The sequence below is a fragment of the Dysidea avara genome, chromosome 1 (assembly GCF_963678975.1).
Source record: "Dysidea avara chromosome 1, odDysAvar1.4, whole genome shotgun sequence".
Lineage (NCBI taxonomy): Eukaryota > Metazoa > Porifera > Demospongiae > Dictyoceratida > Dysideidae > Dysidea > Dysidea avara.
This window is the reverse complement of record NC_089272.1, coordinates 9,449,952-9,472,224: the sequence shown is the minus strand read 5'-3', so window position 1 is coordinate 9,472,224 and position 22,273 is coordinate 9,449,952. Positions and strand designations below refer to the sequence as shown.

General features: G+C 36.7%; 2 protein-coding genes across 2 annotated transcripts in view; both read right to left on the bottom strand.

Moving 5' to 3' along the window:
- LOC136255397 (uncharacterized) overlaps positions 1 to 22,273 on the bottom strand; it is a 94,532-nt gene that overhangs the window by 17,595 nt on the left and 54,664 nt on the right. The gene's annotated exons all lie outside the window — the stretch shown is intronic.
- LOC136255660 (zinc finger protein 121-like) lies at positions 14,326 to 15,378 on the bottom strand. Its single transcript, XM_066048474.1, has one exon. It carries the CDS (start codon positions 15,260 to 15,262, stop codon positions 14,519 to 14,521), a length of 744 nt encoding a protein of 247 aa, XP_065904546.1. The 5' UTR covers positions 15,263 to 15,378; the 3' UTR covers positions 14,326 to 14,518.

Here is a 22,273-nt window from a genome sequence, read left to right as displayed (position 1 = left end):
AAAGACCTTAAACTGGATCACATCTTTCCTGACTGGACGTACACAGAGTGTTGTGTGTGGTGGTTGCACTTCCACCCCTGTGATGTTTTGAGTGGTGTCCCACAAGGTTCTGTACTAGGGCCTCTGCTATTTTTTACATACATAAATGATATCAATATGCTACTCGTACTACACAGCTATCTGCACAGCCACCAAGATGTAGAGTTTCTTTTACTCAAAAGCATTTTAGATCTTAAGCTGCCCACTGGTGAAATGCAGTTCCAAATGACATGTTAACATCTCCAACTTTTCAGGACAATTTATTTTCTTATTTGTGTAAAATTTGTTGATGATTTTTATGTTTGTAAATTGTTTGCTTAATTGTTTTGGATGTGCTATGTGTGTGTTGTAATTTTTTGTTCAGTCTTTGTGTGTGTGTGCAGTTGTAATTTATATGTGTATATGTATGCTATTTTTGTGCTTCCTCCTCAGTCAGGGAAGAACAGCATTGCCGACTGACTTGAGGCTAATTTAAAAATCAAATCAATCAATCAAATCGATATCACTAACGAATTAAGTTCTATTTGTCGCTTATACACTGATGACTGCATTCTATATAGGAGAATTGATAGTTTAACAGATGTTAAAGATTTGCAAGATGATTTACAGATATTGGAGCTATGGGAGAAAAGTGGAAAATGTCTTTCAATGTCGTGGTTGTATCTATAACTCTTAAACGAAACCCTATATACTCCAGTTACCACCTTCATGGAGAACAACTTACTGTGGTTCAGTGTGCCAAGTACCTGGGAGTCTCAATTGATTCAAAATTATCTTTTAACCAACATGTGGACAATGTGTGCAAAAAGGAAAAGTCTGCATTAAGTTTTGTGAGGAGAAATTTTGCAAACTGCTCCTGTAAAATCAAAGAATCGACCTATTTCTTACTTATGTCAAGCCCACATTGGAATATGCAGCTGCAGCATGGGCTCCTTACAGCAGACGGTCAAAAAACAAACTTGAGTCTGTGCAAAGATGTGCAGCTCACTTTGTAATGAATGATTAATATATCAAACCAGCAGTGTATCAAACATGTTATCATGTCTTAACTCGAGCACCATTGAAACTCATTTCAAACATTTAATGCTTCAGATGTTCCATAAAATTATTCATAGCATTGTGGATGTATCACTTCCTGATTATATAGCTCATAGATCAAGGTATACCAGAAGTAGTGAACTTAAATTTATACAGCCAGACACAGCTATTGATTCTTATAAATACAGTTCCTTTCCTGCTTCAATTTGATTGTGGAACACTCTACCTAGTGATATAAATTGTGACAATATAGATACTTTTAAGGAACTTCTGAAACATATTACATTGTAATTTATTTTTATAGCTTATATTTGTAGCCTCATGATTTTACATCTATATTGTAATATACTCACCCATATGAGTTCTGCAATAATTATAGTAAGAATGTATTGCAACTCATTAACAAGCTAGTTAGCTAAGGGTTAGTATAAGTCTCGTTGGGAACACTGGATCCGGGCCCCACTGAGAACTTGTAGGAGCTGTTATTGAAAATTGTTAGATTACAGGATGTTCTGGAATCTGGGAAACCTCGATCCAACAGCCAGCCGACGGAGAATGAATTAGCTAGTATATAGTGGCTGTAGTTAGCTGCTTCTGCGACGGCTCGCACTCACTCGCGAAGACTTAAACCTCACTAGAAACGCACAGGAACACTCACTGTAATACACGTAGGCGTATACACAAAGTGTAAAACCAGGTGCAAAGCAAGTGAGAGTTAGCGTCTTTAGCTTATGAGTGTGTTATACTGTGTTAAACGGTAATTTACGATATAATTTTCATAACATTTATTTCAAAATATTTCTAATTACAAAGTTGATTCCGCTTCAGATTCCCATAATTCCATGATTCCTTGATTGATTCCAGTGATTCCTGAGGTCTTCGACGTGATTCCGAATCGTGGCGGACCCCTCGCTTCAGATTGACGTGGCGTCTTTTGCACTGCAACAAGCTCCGTATCATCTATCACTCCACCTTTATACATTCTTCATTCCCCTTCACGTTTCACATACGCCTATCACTCTTCAGCTGCTGCTGACCGTCCTCAAGCACCGCTCCACCTACTTTTTTTTTTGTTTGTTTATTTTGTAGGCGTAGCTATTAGCTAAGCGCTTTATGATTTAATTAAGCTATAGCTAGCTCACGCGAGTAGTTGACAGCCATAGCAATAGCCCGCGGAAGTGATACCACAGGTGGTGAGACGGATTCTGGTTTCCCTGCGACTTGGGTAAGAGGCTCAATAGGAACGAATGGCCAGTTTTGCATCTTATATTATAGTCCTTGCTCATTTTCTTCTTTTGTCAATGATACAGGAAGAAAGCCGTAGACTGTTTAGCCTGAGAAAATGCAAGGGCGGATTTTGGGATGGGGTGCAGTGGGGGCTGGAGCACTCCCTCCTCCAAAGTTCTATACTAGCTAGAAAGATAGTAGAAGCTACAGCCGGTACAATTTAGAGCAAATACATGGGCGATGAATGATGGAAAGACATGCAGTGAGAAAAAATTTATAAATTTATCTCAAGCCTTACTGAAAAACAATCGGTCTATTCCAGCAGCCATGTCGCTTGACTCTGATTCTTGTAATGATGATCTTGGTATAGCCAATGGTTTTAATAAATACTTTCACTCAGTTTTTACCAAAAGTTTTATGGACCAACCACAGACTGCAGACAACCCTTCTGACATACCTGCTATGTCCTCAGTTGATATCCAACCTGAGGAAGTTTTTGAATGTCTGTCTTCCTTGAATGCTAGTAAAGCAGCTGGGATTGATGCCATGAGCCCTGAGGTACTGAAACAGTGTGCTGGTCCAATTACTCCTATTGTCCATCATTTAATTAACTCGTCCATCACTTCATGCTCTCTTCCTAGTGAGTGGAAGACTCATCTTATAGTTCCCATACACAAGTTAGGTCCGAAGACAGACATCAAAAATTATCGTCCAATTTCACTGCTTTGTATTCTTTCAAAAATTTCGGAAAGATTAGTGTACAACAAGATAGTTGACAAAGTAATCAAGCTTGTTTCACCATTACAATTTGGTTTTGTTAGAGGCAGGTCATCATTACAACAACTACTCCTCTTTATCAACTCTGTAATTGAAGCCCATGAATTATCCACTCCCATTGATGTAATATATCTTGATATAAGAAAAGCATTCGACTCTGTTCCCCACAATGACTTATTGACCAGGTTATGGTCCCTGGGAATTCGTGGTGACCTATGGAATTGGTTTCAGGCTTATCTTCTCAACAGACAGCAACGAGTACGTATTAACAATTCTATTTCAGAGGTGCTACCTGTGTTATCAGGAGTACCACAAGGCAGCATCCTTGGTCCTCTTTTGTTCATTCTTTACATCAATGATTTTCCTTCGCTACTAAAAGAATTACTGCCCTTTTTATTTGCTGACGACACCAAGTGTATACATACAGCTAAGACTGCTGAAGACTTCAACATTATACAAGAGGACCTTAACATAGCCATGCAGCAACTGGTCCGTGTTGTGTAATTTATCATTTAATTGCTCCAAATGTGCTGTTTTACACTTTTGGTGCAACAATAATAGTACAGCTCAGTACTTCCTCAACAATAACAATATTGAATCGACAGAACTGATTAAAGACCTTGGGATCATGATATCTACTGACCTCTCCTGGTCTGCTCATTGTAATATGGTTGTGTCCAGAGCCTACAAACAGCTAGGCTTAATCCGTCGTAGTTTTACAACCAACTGTACCTTGACAAAGAAACAATTATACATCTCCTTGGTGCATTCTCAACTTATGTACTGCTCCCAAATCTGGCAACCCAATCTTGTTCAAGATATCCAGCTTTTGGAAAGGGTTCAGCGGAGAGCCACAAAGTACATTCTTAATGATTATACTTCATCCTATAAAACTAGACTATTAAAGTTGTCGATGCTTCCCCTCATGTTTACTTACGAACTAAATGACTTGTTATTTTTTTATTAAATCCATCAAGAATCCATCTTTACACTTTGATATCTCCAAGTGGGTCCATTTTAACAGCAACAGTTCTACAAGATCATCAACCCATTCCAAGCTAGTTCATACTTATACGAAATATAGCACCTCCCGCCACTTTTATTTTAACCGTTTACCACGTTTATGGAATGTACTGCCACCTTTAAATCTAGATCTATCTATAGCAACACTAAAGAGACAGTTAAACAACATCTTCTGGACCATGTTCACTTCAAACTTTGATGACAATAATTACTGTACTTATCATGTTGTATGTCCTTGTCACAGGTGTAGTTCCACCCCAATTACCCCTTTGTTAATTAATTAGTTTACTTGTAATTTTTAGTTGCTCCCTTGTAATTTTAACTTATAATTGGGTGCTGATAGCTCTTATCAGCACACCAGCTGCTGTATTTTATAGTCTAGTTTAGTTTTATACCAACCCCCTAGTTTGTATCCATGTCTTTCAGCAGCAAAATCACAATAAAAAAAAAGATTAAAAAAAAAAGAAAAAGAGAAGAGCTAATTCTAGGGTCAAAGGGGGTAAAAAGCTGCTAAACTCTATGGAACAGTCAACTACTCTAATAGAACATCCAACAATAAAATAAACTATAAAGAACAAAATTTCCTATAGACCACTTCAACTGCAACTTTGAACTCAGCATGCTATATGCATGTATTATATTTATGCTGTCATTTTATAATTATGAAAGCTAGTTACCACTGCTCACTTACAGTAGTTCAAGTAGCTCACAATGCTTAGTCAATAATAATACTTATTATTATTGCCAAATTCGATCTCAGAAAGCTAAATTTTCCTGTGATGGCATGCCCCCCAAACAGGCCATGCAAACCCGTAAATAAAGTATACTTTATGCTCTTCATGCTGAGTGTGCTTCTCACGCTTCAGTACTAATTATATCAACCAGTTGCCATATTTTTAACCCCCACTATAATGTGGTGGATTCAGGGGGGGGGGCTTTCCTTCATCCCTTTCAAAAAAAATATCACTTTAATAAAGCAGTCACAGTGTTTATGAGGCAGTGTAGCTTAACTATATATGAAGTTATGAATAAGGATAAATTTTTATATACTTCATAGTAAATACATATAGGGCAGCCATTATTGATTGCTGCAACCTTTTTTCTTTTTTTGCTCTTCAATGTTTCAGCGAAGTGTATCCCCTTTCCAAATTCTGGTCTGTATAGATACCCCTAACTTATAATAATTATGTGGGAAATCCTAGATCAGAATTTTTACATTTATTTTTGTAATATAAATGGTGTTTCTAATATTCTCCTAAGAGCAGGACTCAATATCATTTGCCTGTATATATGATTATTATTATTCTCTTGCCTATGCAGTAAAGCCAACAGATCATTGCTGCCTGTCGCATGGTATAGTAGAGCGGCTAAGTGAAAAATATCATTCACTTTTTCATAAAAGCACCAAAACTTGGTACGATCTTTGCTTGATTCATATGTTTATACGGCGCCAATAAAATTACCAATCATATCACACTCAAAGAACCTGCAGGGACGAATAAAGCCAATAGAAAATGTAATGGAGAGCCATGCATAAAAGTGCTTAATAGCTGAAACTGCTTAATAGCTGAAACTTTGCATCTGCATAGACAAGCAAGGTATATGGTCATTGGTCATATCCAAAAGCTGATCAAGGATGGTGTCTACCCAGGTCATTAGCTTGCAATGGTAAGAACCACAGAAGGTCAAGGTATACGAAGCCATAGATTTAGTTGTATTGGGTTGTGCCTGCATGTACTTTTACACTGAAATATTGGTTCCATTAGAAGCGTTCAAAAATACCTGATTACATCTGTAAAATTAAATTCATGCTATTTAAGCAAAAACAAAGATTTTGGATGCACTTGTATGGCTTCCTGATAGGCTTGAAATAGTCTTGTACTTTAGTTTAAAAGTCTCCAAACATGCCAAGGCAATTATTTTGACGTGGCACTGTATTTCAAATGATTTACAGTGGAACCTCAGTTATCCGGATTCTTGGTTAACTGAATTACGGAAATGACTGCTCTATTAGAGTAGTGACTGTTCTATTAGGGTTGTTGAAATATTGATGTTTTTAAGAAAAATTTCTTTATGCTATTTTAAGGTTATTTATACACAGTTTCAGAGATACGGACTTTTCAGACTTATGGACCACTCCTGGTCCCAAGGGGTTCGGATAACTGAGAGATAACTGAGGTTCCACTGTAGTTACTCAACTTCCACACAAAATCTGGTGTTTTTATCTCAAAGTTAACAATTTCATCAAATTTATTACTTAGCCGCTCTATACAAATATAATATGGCTGTTAACACAATGCACCTTCTCTATTGTTATACATGTACATAATTCTTGTAATGCAGTGGCACCCACTGTTGGTGTAAATAAGTGCCACCAAAAGTTGAGCTGTTGACACCAGCCAATAAAATTCAAACATCAAGCACACTCACACATGCTGAACAGGCAGATCTCACATTAGGGTTAGGGTCAGGTTCAGCTTTGGCTTCCAGGGGTGGTTCCTTCTTCTTTATATATATATATATATATATATATAGCATTCTTTCTTGACTCACATTTGTAAAGTACAAATGAAGGGATGAGGGTGGGTAGCTGGCAGCAGTGGCTACATAAATAGTAAGAAACCTGGAGTCCTGGTGAACATGGGTCTGGGATCTACTTTTGTCTCCATATGTTTTTCTTTGTGATTTTTAATAAGTGTTTTCAAGCCAAAAAGATCTGAGTGAATGGGTGCCATAGTTTCTAACTGACTTAGAAAATGGTATTTTATGCTAGTAGATAGATAGCTTGATTGTGGGTTACATCATATTTATCTTGTACAAATTACAAAATATAAACCTACAATCACTTTTCACATTAAAGAAAGCTCACTGATCTGCTCCTAAGGAGTGCATGTATAGTGAGATTTGCAATGCCACCCAGCATATTGATTAGTGATCATTAATGGGTGCACTGTGTATGACTCCCCAACTGGAGATTGCAGATATAGCTATGAGGTCTCTAACCATTTAGGAAACCTTTACAGAATGTTGCACTTCCATGAATAACTGCTTTATTAGAGTAGCTATCTTGATCTTTTTTATGCCAATTATATGTTCTAAAACTGCATCAAAATTTTTGGAATATTTTTCAACTCTTTTATACCCAATCCAAGCATAATGCTCACATCTCTAATAAACTTTAATAAACACTTGACTGCTCTATTAGAGTACTTTTAGTGACTGATATGGAATCTCATTGTCCAATAGTCATGTGATAATCAGTCTTTGGAATATACTAGTCTTTTAAGACAAAAGCAGCAACCACCACAGGAAGAAAAGCTGCATTTCAGGCATCAGTAAATGTGCAGAAATTCCATATTTCTGTACATTTCCGGTGTTCATGAAATTTGTACATTTCCTTGACATTTCCTGCACTCAGGATAGGTGGTGTCAAAATGCAAATTTCCTGTCTAGGAAATGTCAGTAAATGTCATGTGTCAACACATTTCCTAAGCACAGTATGGATGGGGGACAGTATGGTGCCAGAGTGCATTACCCTCTCCACCTGTTCAGGACACAGGACACATGACATTTCATGACCTTTATGAACATTTCCTAAATGACAAGGAACAGACAGCATTAGTACATTACAACTATAGCTAGCTTACCTACTTTAATAGAGTTTGCAAAATGTATAAGAAACCTATATACCAAGGTATTATTTCATTGTGGGTTTGGTTTACGACATTTCCTTTTAATGTAGGAAATGTACAGTAAACGTGATATTTCTTGAAATTTACATGACGTGTCCTTAGCCTCTATAATGTACCGTATATATTGCATTTCCAAATACACAGGTTACACAGAGACCTTACCCTGATCTGTAAAGTGTTACAGTAGTCAGGTATGACAGCAGCTGGAGTGACAATCTCGGACTAAAATTTCACTACATGCCATGTGTCCTTGACTTAGGAAATCTCATTGAAATTTCTGAATAGTATAGGAAATCTCACTGCATGCCATGCGTCCTTGACTAAGGAAATCTCATGTAAATGTCAAATTTCTGAATACATGCAGGAAATCTAGCAACACGTCAAATTTTTGGCAGAGGAAATGTCCAGACAGTGCTTACCTTGAGAGAATGTACCTTGTTTGAAACAAAACCATTAAGCTATAAATTGTTGTATGTACTGCCACATACATAATAACTACAATAATTTATATAGCTGGACAGTATTTCGCATGATACTATATAACCTGTTGTTGTCCAAATGTCAGTGAAACGATAATGTATGCTAATTTATATTCCGTGATAATATATAGCTCTAAAATGCATGATACACAATCTAATTCGGTGCACATGTAGGGGAAAAAAAGTGACATTTCTGGACAGCATGGAAATGTACAGGAAATATAACTGCATATCAAACCTGGAGTAAACTTGTATATCGTAAATGTCACATGTTGTGACATTTCCTAAAACATTGAGCCAAATTTTTTAAGTTGTAGCAAATTTTTCTCAAAACACAGTAAATTTACCAAAATTTACCCTTGTGTAGGAAGCATTAATTCCTACACGTGTAGGGCTATATGTGACTGGATTTTGGAAAAACGATCCAAATCGCACATTAGAAGTTTCGAGATAAACGGTTTTAAAGAATTGAAGCCAGCATAACTCTCCAAGGATAGCAAGCACGCGTATGAAATTTACACAAAAGATGCATCAATCTGTTACCTTTCAAGCCACTTCCAGTACTTGTAGCTGCTTGTACAGTTTCCCGCCAAATAAGATAGAAAATCTGAGCAGTTGGACGAGCGAAGTAGTATCACGAGTGCTCACAAAGGGATGGAGGCTGGGGGGTGGCGGGGAGGGCAAAAGATAGGCCTCAAAATGGAGGCAGACCATGATTGGAGTCCAGACACGAGATTACAGGGCTGTGCTGGCTCCTTATAGTGGCTGATATGTAGCAAAATCTACAGAGAACACGTCTGGCCAACATTATAAGGCTGTCCACCAGTAAACCACTGATTCTTGCCAAGCCAGGTCCTTCACAAGGCCTGAAACCGCCATTTGGGCACTCCACACCACCCAGAAAAGATGTCTATTAAAACCAGCCTCGTGTAGTTTGAGTAGTGCTGAGGGTCAAAACTTGTAGTACGATAGTGTAGCTATCCACTGGTGGTGTTAGTTTGATTTTGCCTGATGTGCGATTTGGTTCGGTTCTGTAAAATCTGGTCACATATTAAGAAATTTTGTAGGAAATATTCCTATACTGTTGAATATTTGTAAGAAAGATTCCTACACATGGCACAATGTGTAGGACAATTTTATGCTGTGTAGGAATATTTCCTACAAGTATTCGTACATTTGTCATTAATATTATTGTAGGAACAATTTCTTCACTTGTACAGTAGGAATTATTCCTACAGTGCAAGTAGATAATATGTCTTACACTTTGTGAAATGTATAGGAATCTTTCTTACAAAATCCAACAGCTCCTATATATACAAAATTCTGCAAAAATTCTCAATAAAGCTCTACAGAACAATGTTCCTACAGAAGTGTAAAATTATGATTTCTAATTATTTTAATTTTTTAATGTATATGTTGCCTACTATACTTTTGATTTTACCTATAATGCTATGCTATATGCATGGTGCAGGGCTCAAAAATTCTTCCCACAATTGTGCTCAAATGTTCCTATATGTTTCGCTAATAAACTTGCACACTCTAATGGATAATGATAAAGTTTTGCATATGATTTGATAAAATTAAAATGTTAAAAGTGTTTGTACTTATAATCATAAAAGAAGTATGCTTTGTTAACTATTTCATTAAAATATTTGTGGAACTAATTGTCACAAATCTAGTAGTCCAATCTAGGGTTAGGGTTAGGGTTTGGGATCTATACATTATAATTGAGATGCCTTGCCTGTAAAACTATCAAAAATTCTGTTTTTCTGGTTGCTGGCACACAGCTGCAGCCTGGCAGTAGCATTGTTGATAGTGCTCTGGCATCATACAAAAATGTCGAGTTTGAACTCTGAAATAAGCTATATAGCTATAGATTGATATAATTAAATTAATATTACTTTACCTTCCTTTTTTCCAACTGTTGTTAGGTTCCTCATGGTCATGGTATTGCAAATGGGTGAAAAAGTTGCATTAACACTCCAATAAACAGTCAGTTACCTGTCTGCCATGTTATAAATATTTGTGACTGAATTTTGGAAAATCACCCTTATGAGTGCATTTGATACATTAAATATTTAGTTCTGAAACACAGCATTGTAAGTTAAATTCTTACCCATTCAAAGGTAGAATAATTACCATAGATATACCTTTAGAAATAATATATATTTGAAAAGTGTTTTCTGCTATTAACAGCACATGCTAGTTTCAAAAATTGGTTTAGACAATGCTCATATCAAAGGATTGAAATACTCTAGTGGGAATTTGCTCCAGAGTATATAGAGGAATCAAGCAGACTCAGAATTTGGTTAAATTCCCTTTCCTTGCCTGCAAGGAGTACGTAGGTGCAGCAAAATTCTTACAAGTACATTAGCAAAACTGAAACCATAAAATATGCATGTGTTTATTATATACATATTATACCATGGGGTGGGTGGTAAAGTACGGTAGCAGCTCTACAAATAACACACAGAATATATTTACACTGTAATGTTGCATACGCATACGTTAATCACTTGGGGTACTAAATTCACTTGCATGCATGAATGGATAAGCAAGACAATTAGATGATGTAGCTCTGAGGTCTCTCCAAGTATAAATATATAAATGTCTTGTTAGTATAATAAATATTTGTAGGGAAAATCTCCCCACAATCTTGGTTTTTGTATGGCTTAGTGGGTTGTCAAATGATATTGAAGATGGTGAGATCTGGAAAATACTTTATTACAATATTGACATTTGTGATATATCACAGTATAGAGACCTGCAAAGAAGACTACTGATCATTTGAAAACTAATACCAGTAAAATCAGCCAAATATTATATAGCCTCTCCAAGTATAAATAGTAATAAACATTGCATGAAGAGGGATGTGCAGAATATGCCATGGCCAGAAAAGCTTCTTGGAGATTGTGCAAGGAACAATTTTTGGTTCATTAACTTTACATAAATAACAGAAAAATAATAATATTGGAAGTGCCTTTTAGCAGAGGCAATGGGAATTTAATAGAGCAATTATTTTACCCCAGAGTTCTATAATGGATTGTTGTATCAGAGTAATAAAAGTTGCAATAAAAGGGTTCAGTGAGCAAAAAGAATTGCCTAGTAGGCAGTGATTAATTAAACCCATGCAGGTTGAACAGTCACTAATAGTATAGGGTTAACTGGTTATAGTGTGCAAACACAATGCATGGCGTATTGCATGCGAAGTGTTCTTAGTCTGTGAACGGTTTTGGCAGTGGTGTATCTTAACTGTCCAGTACAGTGAGTCTTCAAAGCCCTCGTGCTATAAATTAGGCAAATGCTGCAACAATATTTGAGCTATCAGATATAGTGAGCTTTATACTGAATTTACACTGATTATGTTTTTTGATGCTAAGTTAGCTAAATGTTCAGTTTTTAAAAAATGTGCATGCATAAATAAAACCAAGTGGTGAATTTCATATGATAGAGCTTATAGGCATTATTATGGACTCTTGGAATTAACAACAAGTAGTTTTGCGCACTTTTTGATAAAAGGCATTATATGTAGGGACCCGCCGATTATGCTGGCATAATAATGAGCATAATAGGTGCCTGAAAGCATTGAGCATAATGCTAGCGTAATAGGCAGAAAACTTGTGCAATGCTATAAATTCTTGCTTATCAAAATACATATCCGACAAAAAGATCGATATACTCTAATAGAACAGTCAGTAACTCATAAAATTATCAGGTAGCTGACTGTTCTATTAGAGTATATCGATCTTTTCTGTGACATGCATTTTGACAAGCAAGGATTTAGTCTGTGCTTCAACCACTTACTGCTTTTCCATAAAGTGCAAAGTTATTAGAAAAATATGGGAACTAAGATAAAAATATTGAGCATAATTTGAGCATAATAGGTAAATATTGAGCATTAATCTAAGCATAATACATAATAGGTAAATTTTTGAGCAGTGCAGCATAGCATAATAGGTAAAATAATGAGCATAATCGGCGGGTCCCTAATTATATGTAAAAGCAAGATACATATAGTTCGTATATACCATATAAAGGCCGTTTTCGGATCCATCTTAGATTTGACATTTTGTGACCTTTACACCCAATTTAATGTTCAAAATACTAAATGTTCAGATTTCATTTACAGTATATCTAATCTATATACATGAATTTAAATTCCATAAACCTCATGGTGTCATGTACTGCATCATACTAGAACAACAGTGCTTTAGAAAAATCATGCATTAATAACCCTTGTTATTGCTAATGCAACTTTTGATCAACTAAATGGATTCAATGGTACTGAACTTGTGCTAAACATGAGTTTGTGTATTTATCAAAGTGTGTGGTGTATGTTGACCAGTATAGGAGCAATGTATCAATCTTACCTAGTTTCATGGCTGTGTATAGCATGGCTTTTCCTAGCTTACTTATCATCCTTCCATAGCTATACGTATGACGTGTTACATGTATGTATACATGTATGTATACATGTATGTGCACAATAATTGTAACCAAGCATAGTTTCTTTTAAAATTGCAGTGATCAATGCTGAGATACATGCATATAGCATAAAAATTGTAGACATGCAAATGTGAGTTATACTAATATGCTGAAAAACTAGAGTGAAACATCTATAATCCAACACTAAAATTAATAGAGCAGAAACTTGTGTGTAGATAATATCATGTAGACAGAGATGTCTTGGTGTATGCAGCAAACAGCGTCAGATAATAGAGGTATTCTGGATTGGAGCAGGATTAGAGAGATTACACTGTAGTACGTATATATAGCTTTAATAATAAACTACTAATTTAAATGTAGCTGTAATGATCAGAGTTGGCATTCTATAGGGTGCCTAAGGGTGGTTTGAAATATTTTCTAGTGATAGATACTAAACATTTGTAGTGTATAATTTCAGCAAAAGTAGTATAGAAATGCCTAATATTCTACTTTTTTAACTCCTTCGTTTTTTTGGAAATAAATTAAAATTCCAAATAAACACATTTCCATGTACGTATAACATATCTAGATCCAACATGTTGTCTGTAGCTAAAGTAGGTTAATAATAATAATTTAAACAGTGTTGCAGGTGGGTCACAATCAAGCTGCCTCCCATCACATAGCAGGTTATTAGTGTACAAGCTCCAAACATTTGCAAATCAGACAAATAGACTTCAGCAGAAAGTCTCTGCAATTGCAAACTGTATCAAATAAAAGCCATTGTTTTGGTTATATGAACCCAGATGCCTTAGTCAAAATGCGTTCATACGAAAACAGTAAAAAAATTGCCAAAATTTGACCTCGCACATAAATCAGCTATGCAGAATGACTATCTGGGTATGCACTCCATGGTAGTTCATTGATCTATCCCTAAGTATCATACTTATAAAATACAATTTAGCATAACTATTAGAAAAGTAAACCTATATTTCATGCTTGTGCGTGGATGGGGGGGATATAGTGACATGTTTTACCATTGAAATCCCTGTAACTTCAGAACAGAGTAAGCTATGGATTTGGGGGTCCAAATTTGTGATCATACAAACATGAGATTTTTGAGAATGGAAAAGTCACCAAAGGCCACATCTGAGGTGGCTCCCTATCTGAAAATGACCTTTATGATATATACAACTATGTAACAAGTTTCATGTTTCTTTCAAAAAGTGGTTATATAGGAGCTCTATACTAAAACTCATCACCTCCTACACACATAAGTTTGTCCTGTGTTTCAAAGAAATGTAGCTGAAGCCTTCCGCTTCACACCAGGGTGTTTATTCAAGATGCTGTAAAGAATAGATGAACAAAAACATGCGGAAACTTGTGATAAACATCCAAGCCAGATTGATGAGTGCTAGCTACATATTGAATGGCAATTAATCATTATGCAGACATTGACGAGTCCACAGTGTGACAGAAAGAATTCAAGCTTAATACACATTTATGGAGAAATATTTCGATTAGAAATATAAAGAATTATTAAAAGCACATCCTCAAGGTACTTATACTCTTGAAATTGGCCAATAAAGTTTGAAGCAGACAAGTAACCAAAAAAGAGAGCAATCATTATACACATTTAAGATTATAATACACATAATAAGAGGTGATGGGTTAGTGGCTAGAAAGAGTGTATAACATTGCTACATGTTAACGTTCTGAGTGCTTACATCATTTACTAATATACCTAAACTGTTATAGGATAATTGAGACTATAGATGATAAAGTCAACTAGAATACTTACAGTGTAAACTACTGTAATCCTCAACAGTCTCCGGTATGAGATCGGAAATGTCTTCTTAGTAAATGCTTAAAAGGAAACTTCTCCCCACAATCTGGACATTTGTATGGCTTAACAGTATGAGTTATTAAATGTTGTTGAAGATGGTCAGACCTGTAAAATGTTTTACTGCAATATTGACATTTGTGGGGCTTTTCTCCTATATGAGTTCTTGTATGTCTTTGCACATTACCACGGTCTGTAAATGTTTTTTGACAATATTTACACCGGTAGGGCTTCTCTCCTGTATGAGTTCTTATATGGTTTTTGAGTGTGGAGTATATTGCAAAAACTTTTTTACAATGTTGACACTGATAAGATTTCTGTATTGTTGGAAGTCTTAAATGGCTCTTAAGTGTAGAGCTTGAGTTTATTGTAAAAGTCCTTTTGCAATATTGATACTGGTGGGGTTTCTCTCTAGTATGAGTTGCTATCTGGTATTGAAGATGGTCTGATCTGCAAAATGCTTTACTACAATATTGACATTTGTGAGGCTTTTCTCCTGTATGAGCTCTTAAATGTCTTTGCATATTGCCACGGTCTGTAAATGTTTTCTGACAATATTTACATTGGTAGGGTTTCTCTCCTGTATGAGTCCTCAAATGTTTCTTGAGTGTGGAGTATACTTCAAAAGCCTTTTTACAATATTGACATTGGTATGGCTTCTCTCCTGTTTGAGTTCTGAAATGGCTCTTACATGTGGAACTCAAGTGAACTGGAAATGCCATTTTGCGATATTTATACCGACAGTGTTTCTCTCCAGTATGAGTTGTTAGATGATCTTGAAGTTTGTCCGATCTGGAAAATGCTTTACTACAATAGTGGCATCTGTAGGGCTTTTCTCCTGTATGAGTTCTGAAATGTCTTTGTGCATTACCACGGTCTGCAAATGTTTTTAGACAATATTTACACCGGTAGGGCTTCTCTCCTGTATGAATTCTTAAGTGGTACCTAAGTGTGGAGTATATTGCAAAGTGCTTTTTACAATATCGACATTGGTGGTGCTTCTTTCCACTGTGAGAGAACAAATGACGCTTTAGGAAACTTTTGTATTTAAAAGCTTTACTACAATACTGACACTTTTGGTGTTTGCCTTCAGCATCGGTTAGCTCACCAACAGGCAAAATTATAGGTGATGTTTGTGAAACAGAATGGCAAGTTTCTACATGTCTTCTGATATGTTGTTGAAGGTTGATCAGTGTAGTAAACACTTCTCCACATTTTACACACTTGAACACTTGTGGATTAGCATCACAAAAAGCTTGACAGTATTTCAAGTGAAGATCAAAATTGTATTTTTCCACAAATTGTGATTGGCAGTAAACACAAGTGTAGTTGGCATCTATGGAAATATAATAGGGACTATATATATGCTAAAAAGTGTAAGGAAAAATTAGAATATTTATATTGGAGTAGAGGCCTGCACCGACTATGGCAGCATAATGTGGGGCATATTAAGTAGCCAAAAGCATTGAGAATGATGCCAGCATAATAGGCATAATTTTTTGTGCATTGTTGAAACTATGCATAATACAGAATGCAAACACAGTAAAAATCCAATTTATAGGCATGTGTGAAAGAAAGACCAGTTAAATGTGCCCCCACCATTAATTAACTGAAACTTGAAGTGGTCATTCCACTTCATTTTTTTGCCATGTTCCACCCATTGTACAGCGTTACAAATAAAGAACAGTATGAGAAGCACTTCAACAACCAATTCTCAGAAGTTAAAAGCAATGAATGCTGTAAATAGGCACAAAAAAATCACCTATCATGCCTTTGAGAATTGCCCATTATTAATAAAATTATGCCACCATAATTGGGTAATAATGCCAGTTCATTGCTGTATCAACGATTTTCATTGATGTTTAAGTTTCAAATAGTCTTGAATTCTTTAGCTGGTTGCTGTATTAGAGTATTTCATTTCAATGTGACTGCTTTATTAGAGTAAATAATATCCATGCAGTGACTGTTCTATTAGAGTTTCTGACTGCTCTATCAAGACACACGGTAGTGTGTCGTGCGGCCCAAGAAGCCGGCGCGTAACACCCGTGAGTATAATAAGACACACGGTAGTGTGTCGTGTGGCCCAAGAAGCCGGCACGTAACACCCGTGAGTATATTGATCAAGACACACGGTAGTGTGTCGTGCAGCCCAAGAAGCCGGCGCGTAACACCCGTGAGTATATTGACAGGAAGAAAGAAAATGCAATTTTCGCACCTCCGTAGCTCTGTGCTTTCTTGATGAAACAAGACGATTTTTGCTGTGGACATGCCCTCCAACTGCAGCACTCTACATTCCAAATTTGAGCGAAATCGCTTCGCACGTTCCCGAGATATGCGACTTCAAAAATTGGCTCAGTTTCTTCGTTTTTTTCCCTTATTTTTCTTTTTCTTGTCGCACACTTACAAAAACTGCTATAAAACTCGAACTCCATATCCGATTGCCTTGAAATTTGGCACACAGAAGGGGGATATAAAGGCGCATCTTGGTACCAACTTTGGCTGGAATACGATAAACAGGCAGAGTTATGAGTGATTATTCACGAAAAATAACACCAATATGTTGTCACGCCTACAGGATAAACCGCGTATGGGAAGAAGCTGAAAGTCGGTGGGTAATAGGTTAACTATTGAACCTCAAACCTTTTGTGGTTTGAAAGAAATCGAGTTAAAAAACAGGAAAATACAACGAAAAAACCAACAGTGTGTAACAATTACGCAATTGAGATTAGCTAATAAAAAAATGTCTGCTTGCCACGCCTACCAGATAAACCGCTTGGGGTAATGCTTTGAAAATCGTTATACAGATGGAGTAATCATCTTAGAAAGACTCATCAATGGTGTAGAAGAATCAGACTTAAAGCCACGGAGTTATAACACGAAATCCAACTTGGTGCAGCAAGTGCGAGATCGAGATACTCTAATAGAGCAGTCATCCTAATAGAGCAGTCACCCTGAAGAGAATTCAAGAGATCAGCTAGAAATAAGAAACCTGTATAGAGATCAGCTACACACAAGTCACCCTGTAGAGAGATCAGCTAGAAGAAGTTACCTTGTAGGGAGTTCATGCAACTATGGAAAGAGATAGTTCAGCTAGAAAAAATCACCTTGTAGAGTTCAGCTACAAAGAAACCACCATGTAGAGAGTTCAGCTACAAACAAATCGCCCTGTGGAGAGATCAATAGAAGAAGTTACCTTGCAGAGAGTTCAGCTACAAAGAAACCATCATGTAGAGAGTTCAGCTACAAACAAATCTCCCTGTAGAGAGATTAGCTAGAAGAAGTTAACTTGTAGAGAGTTCAGCTACAAAGAAACCATCATGTAGAGAGTTCAGCTACAAACAAATCTCCCTGTAGAGAGATCAGCTAGAAGAAGTTACCTTGTAGAGAGTTTAGCTTCAAACAAATCACCCTGTAGAAAGATCAGCTAGAAGAGGTCACCTTGTAGAGAGTTCAGTTACAAAGAAACCACCATGTAGAGAGCTCAGCTACAAACTAGTGACCTTGTAGAGACATCAGCTAGAAGAAGTTACCTTGTAGAGAGTTCAGCTACAAAGAAACCATTCTTTAAAGAGCTCAGCTGCAAACAAATCACCTGTACAGAATTCAGCTACAAATAAATCACCCTGTAGAAAGATGAGCTAGAAAAAGTTACCTTGTAGAGAGTTCAGTTACAAAGAAACCACCATGTAGAGAATTCAGCTACAAACTAGTGACCCTGTAAAGACATCAGCTAGAAGAAGTTACCTTGAGAGAGTTCAGCTACAAAGAAACCATTATTTAAAGAGCTCAGCTGCAAACAAATCACCTATACAGAATTCAGCTACAAACAAATCACCATGTAGAGAGATCAGCTAGAAGAAGTTATCTTGTAGATAGTTCAGCTACAAGCAAATCACCCTGTAGAGAGATCAGCTAGAAGAAGTTAACTTGTACAGAGTTCAGCTACAAAGAAACCATCATGTACAGAGTTCAGCTGCAAACAAATCACCTGTAGAGAGTTCAGCTACAAACAAATCTCCCTGTAGAGGGATCAGCTAGAAGAAGTCACCTTGTAGAAAGTTCAGTTACAAAGAAACCACCATGTAGAGAGTTCAGCTACAAACTAGTCACCTTGTAGAGACATCAGCTAGAAAAGTTACCTTGTAGAGAGTTCAGCTACAAAGAAACCATTCTGTTTAGGGCTCAGCTGCAAACAAATCACCTGTACAGAATTCAGTTACAAACAAATCACCCTGTAGAGAGGTCAGCTAGAAGAAATTACCTTGTACATAGTTCAGCTACAAAGAAACCACCAAGTAGAGAGTTCAGCTGCAAAGAAATCACCCTGTAGAAAATTCAGCCACAAACAAATTGCCCTGTAGAAAGATCAGTTAGAAGAAGTTACCTTTTAGAGAGTTCAGCTACAAAGAAACCATTCTGTAAAGAGCTCAGCTGCAAACAAATCATCTGTACAGAATTCAGCTACAAACAAATCACCCTGTAGAGAGATCAGCTAGAAGAAGTTAACTTGTAGAGAGTTCAGCTACAAAGAAACCATCATTTAGAAAGTTCAGCTTCAAATAGAGAGTTCAGCTACACACAAATCTCCCTGTAGAGAGATCAGTTAGAAGAAGTTATCTTGTAGAGAGTGAAGCTACAAACAAATCACCCTATTGAAAGATCAGCTAGAAGAAGTCACCTTGTAGAATGTTCAGTTATAAAGAAACCAACATGTAGAGAGTTCAGCTACAAACAAATTGTCCTGTAGAGAGATTAGCTAGAAGAAATTACCTTGTAGATAGTTCAGCTACAAACAAATCACCCTGTAGAAAGATCAGTTAGAAGAAGTTACTTTGTAGAGAGTTCAGCTACAAAGAAACCATTTTGTAAAGAGCTCAGCTGCAAACAAATCACCTGTACAGAATTCAGCTACGAACAAATCACCCTGTAGAGAGATCAGCTAGAAGAAGTTACCTTGTAGATAGTTCAGCTACAAACAAATCTCCCTGTAGAGAGATCAGCTAGAAGAAATTACCTTGTAGAGAGTTCAGCTACAAAGAAACCATCATGTAGAGAGTTCAGCTGCAAAGAAATCACCACTGCCCAAATTTCAAGGCAATAGCTCTTTCCAATCTGAAGTTATCAATTGTCAAAGTTGGCAAATCGGATGTGTGTGGAAGGCCCCTTTTCGCAAATCCGGTCACATATGTATTATATAATTTGTACATTTACTGATAAAATATTTAAAGTACATCTACTTCATCTTTTCTTCTTCCTGTAGTAAAGAAAAAAAACATAGGTTAAAAAAGTCCCAAAGCTGGCCTATGGGCCGGCTTTGGGGTATACAAATACAAAAAGAAATGAAATCTAATCCAAAACAACCAAGCTGTAAAAAAAGTGTGCGGCCCTCAGAAAGGCTATGGTGAAAAAAGATGTGAAATCCAAGGTGGCGGCCAAGAAATGGCTGTGATGGTAGGTTAATGGTAAAAATTTTAATAACGACAATTCAGGTGAATTTTTGTGCCGCTTCACAAAATTTACCTGAATTGTCATTATTAAAATTTTTACCATTAACCTACCATCACAGCCATTTCTTGGCCACCACCTTGGATTTCACATCTTTTTTCACCATAGCCTTTCTGAGGGCCGCACACTTTTTTTACAGCTTGGCTGTTTTGGATTAGATTAGAGTATCTCGATCTTTTTAACAGAATTGTGCAATCTGCAGATTTTCCTGCGGTTAAAGCTTTATAATCACCTCAAAATTCTAGCATAATTCCTGATTCCCACACATACCTATTATGCCCAAAATTATGCCAGCAAAATCTCCACATCCCTAGCTCTGAATCAATACCTGCTCAGTATAGTGGAGAAAGAAATGGGACACAAAGGTAAGTCTATGATGTGTACATTGTAATTGCTGCGGTTGGTGAAAAGGCATGTCCCTGCATGGGCCGAAGTGACATCAAATAGTGAGGAAATCAATCCTGTAGCCTACCCATTGTCTTGGCTGAAGACATAGTTAGTTAATCAACAGAAAATTCTGTTAAATTTCATTGGAGCGAAAGTGATTTGTTTCATGTTCATGATGATATGCATTTAAATCCAATACACATACTTTGAATGTCGAGTAATCATAATTTTTTAAAGTTTAGCTTTAACCCTTTCATGCATCGCTGCAACAGGATTTTTGGCATGACTGAACAAAACACATGCTGAGTGCAATACGTACCATTGATAGCATTTATCATACACTACAATAGTATTGTATATTGGGGATCATGAAGATTTGGCTTTTCTGGCCAAAATATCACCCCAAAAACCAACCTCACAATGCCTTCATGGTGCGTTGGCAGTATTAGTTAGATATAACCAAGCCCAAAAGTGCCTTCAGTATGATCCAAAATGCTTTTAATAGGTTGCTACAAAAAGTTTAAAAAATATTATTTCTGCTGACTGACTGACTGACTGACTGACTGACTGACTGACTGACTGACTGACTGACTGACTGACTGACTGACTGACTGACTGACTGACTGACTGACTAACTTACTCACTCACTTACTTACTAATGCATTCAGATAAACGTAACTTAAGGCTTATAGGGGGTATCCTCTTTTCTGTCCCTTGCTGACATCCAAAGGTGTTGATTTGTAGTAGCTGCATGTGATGGCTTCTCTACAATACTGTTTGTAAACAGGAATCAACTACTGAACCGGTGCATACCATATCAAAAGAAAGACTGGCACTAGGCATACCATAATATCAATTTTGCGTCTGAACACTTGCCATGTACAACAATCATTTAATGAAAAGTGAATCAAAGTGGCAATTACACTTCATTTTCAGCTACGTCCACCTGTTACACAGTATTACAATTGAACAACTGTATGAGAAGTATCTGTGCAATCAGTCCAGTGACTACTGAAAATACAGGCAATAAGCATAGCTTAGTCATCATTGTGCTATCACAAATTAACACCTTGTATGGTTGTCAACAAAAGAAATTGACACACAAAGAAGGATAAAAGGAAGTTGTTTGTATTGTACTAGGGTTCCACCGATACAGAAAAATACCTACTGATCTGATACCAATTCCTAGAAGTAGATTTTCACCAATACAGATACCAATACCAATAATTGCTATACAATTTACACACCCCTCAAGTTAGCTATGTGTGAGTATTCTACAGCCAAACCTCCCTAATCCGACACCTGTGTAATCCAGAATCCTCTCTAATCTGACCAAAATTTCATCTACCAACACTTTTGTATACAAAACAACCTCTGTAATCTGACACCTCTGTACTCCATAATCCAACACAAACTTTAGACTAGGAAATACAGTGGAACCTGTCTATAACGGTCACCTTGGGACCAGATATATCTGGCCTTTATATACAGGTGGCTGTTATAGAGAAAACCTGCATAAGGTGGTCAGCAGCATTTTAGTGGCTAAGACCGTAATAAATGAGTACTTATTATTAAGAGGCTCACGCCAACCACAATACAGTCTGAATATTTAGTACAGAAAGGGTAAGGTGAGTCTATGAATGTTGGTTATAGCTATTGAATACGCTTAAGCAATAAAGCCTGATTGATTATATAGTATTCATTGAAAGGCAGGAAGTGTGATAATTGCGCATTAATTGAAACAGAGCCGTGGTACCAGGAAATTGGCTTAACAAGCCACCATAAAAGGTAGCGACCGTTATACGAAGGAGAAAGTTATGTATACAGTGATTCATAGGCAA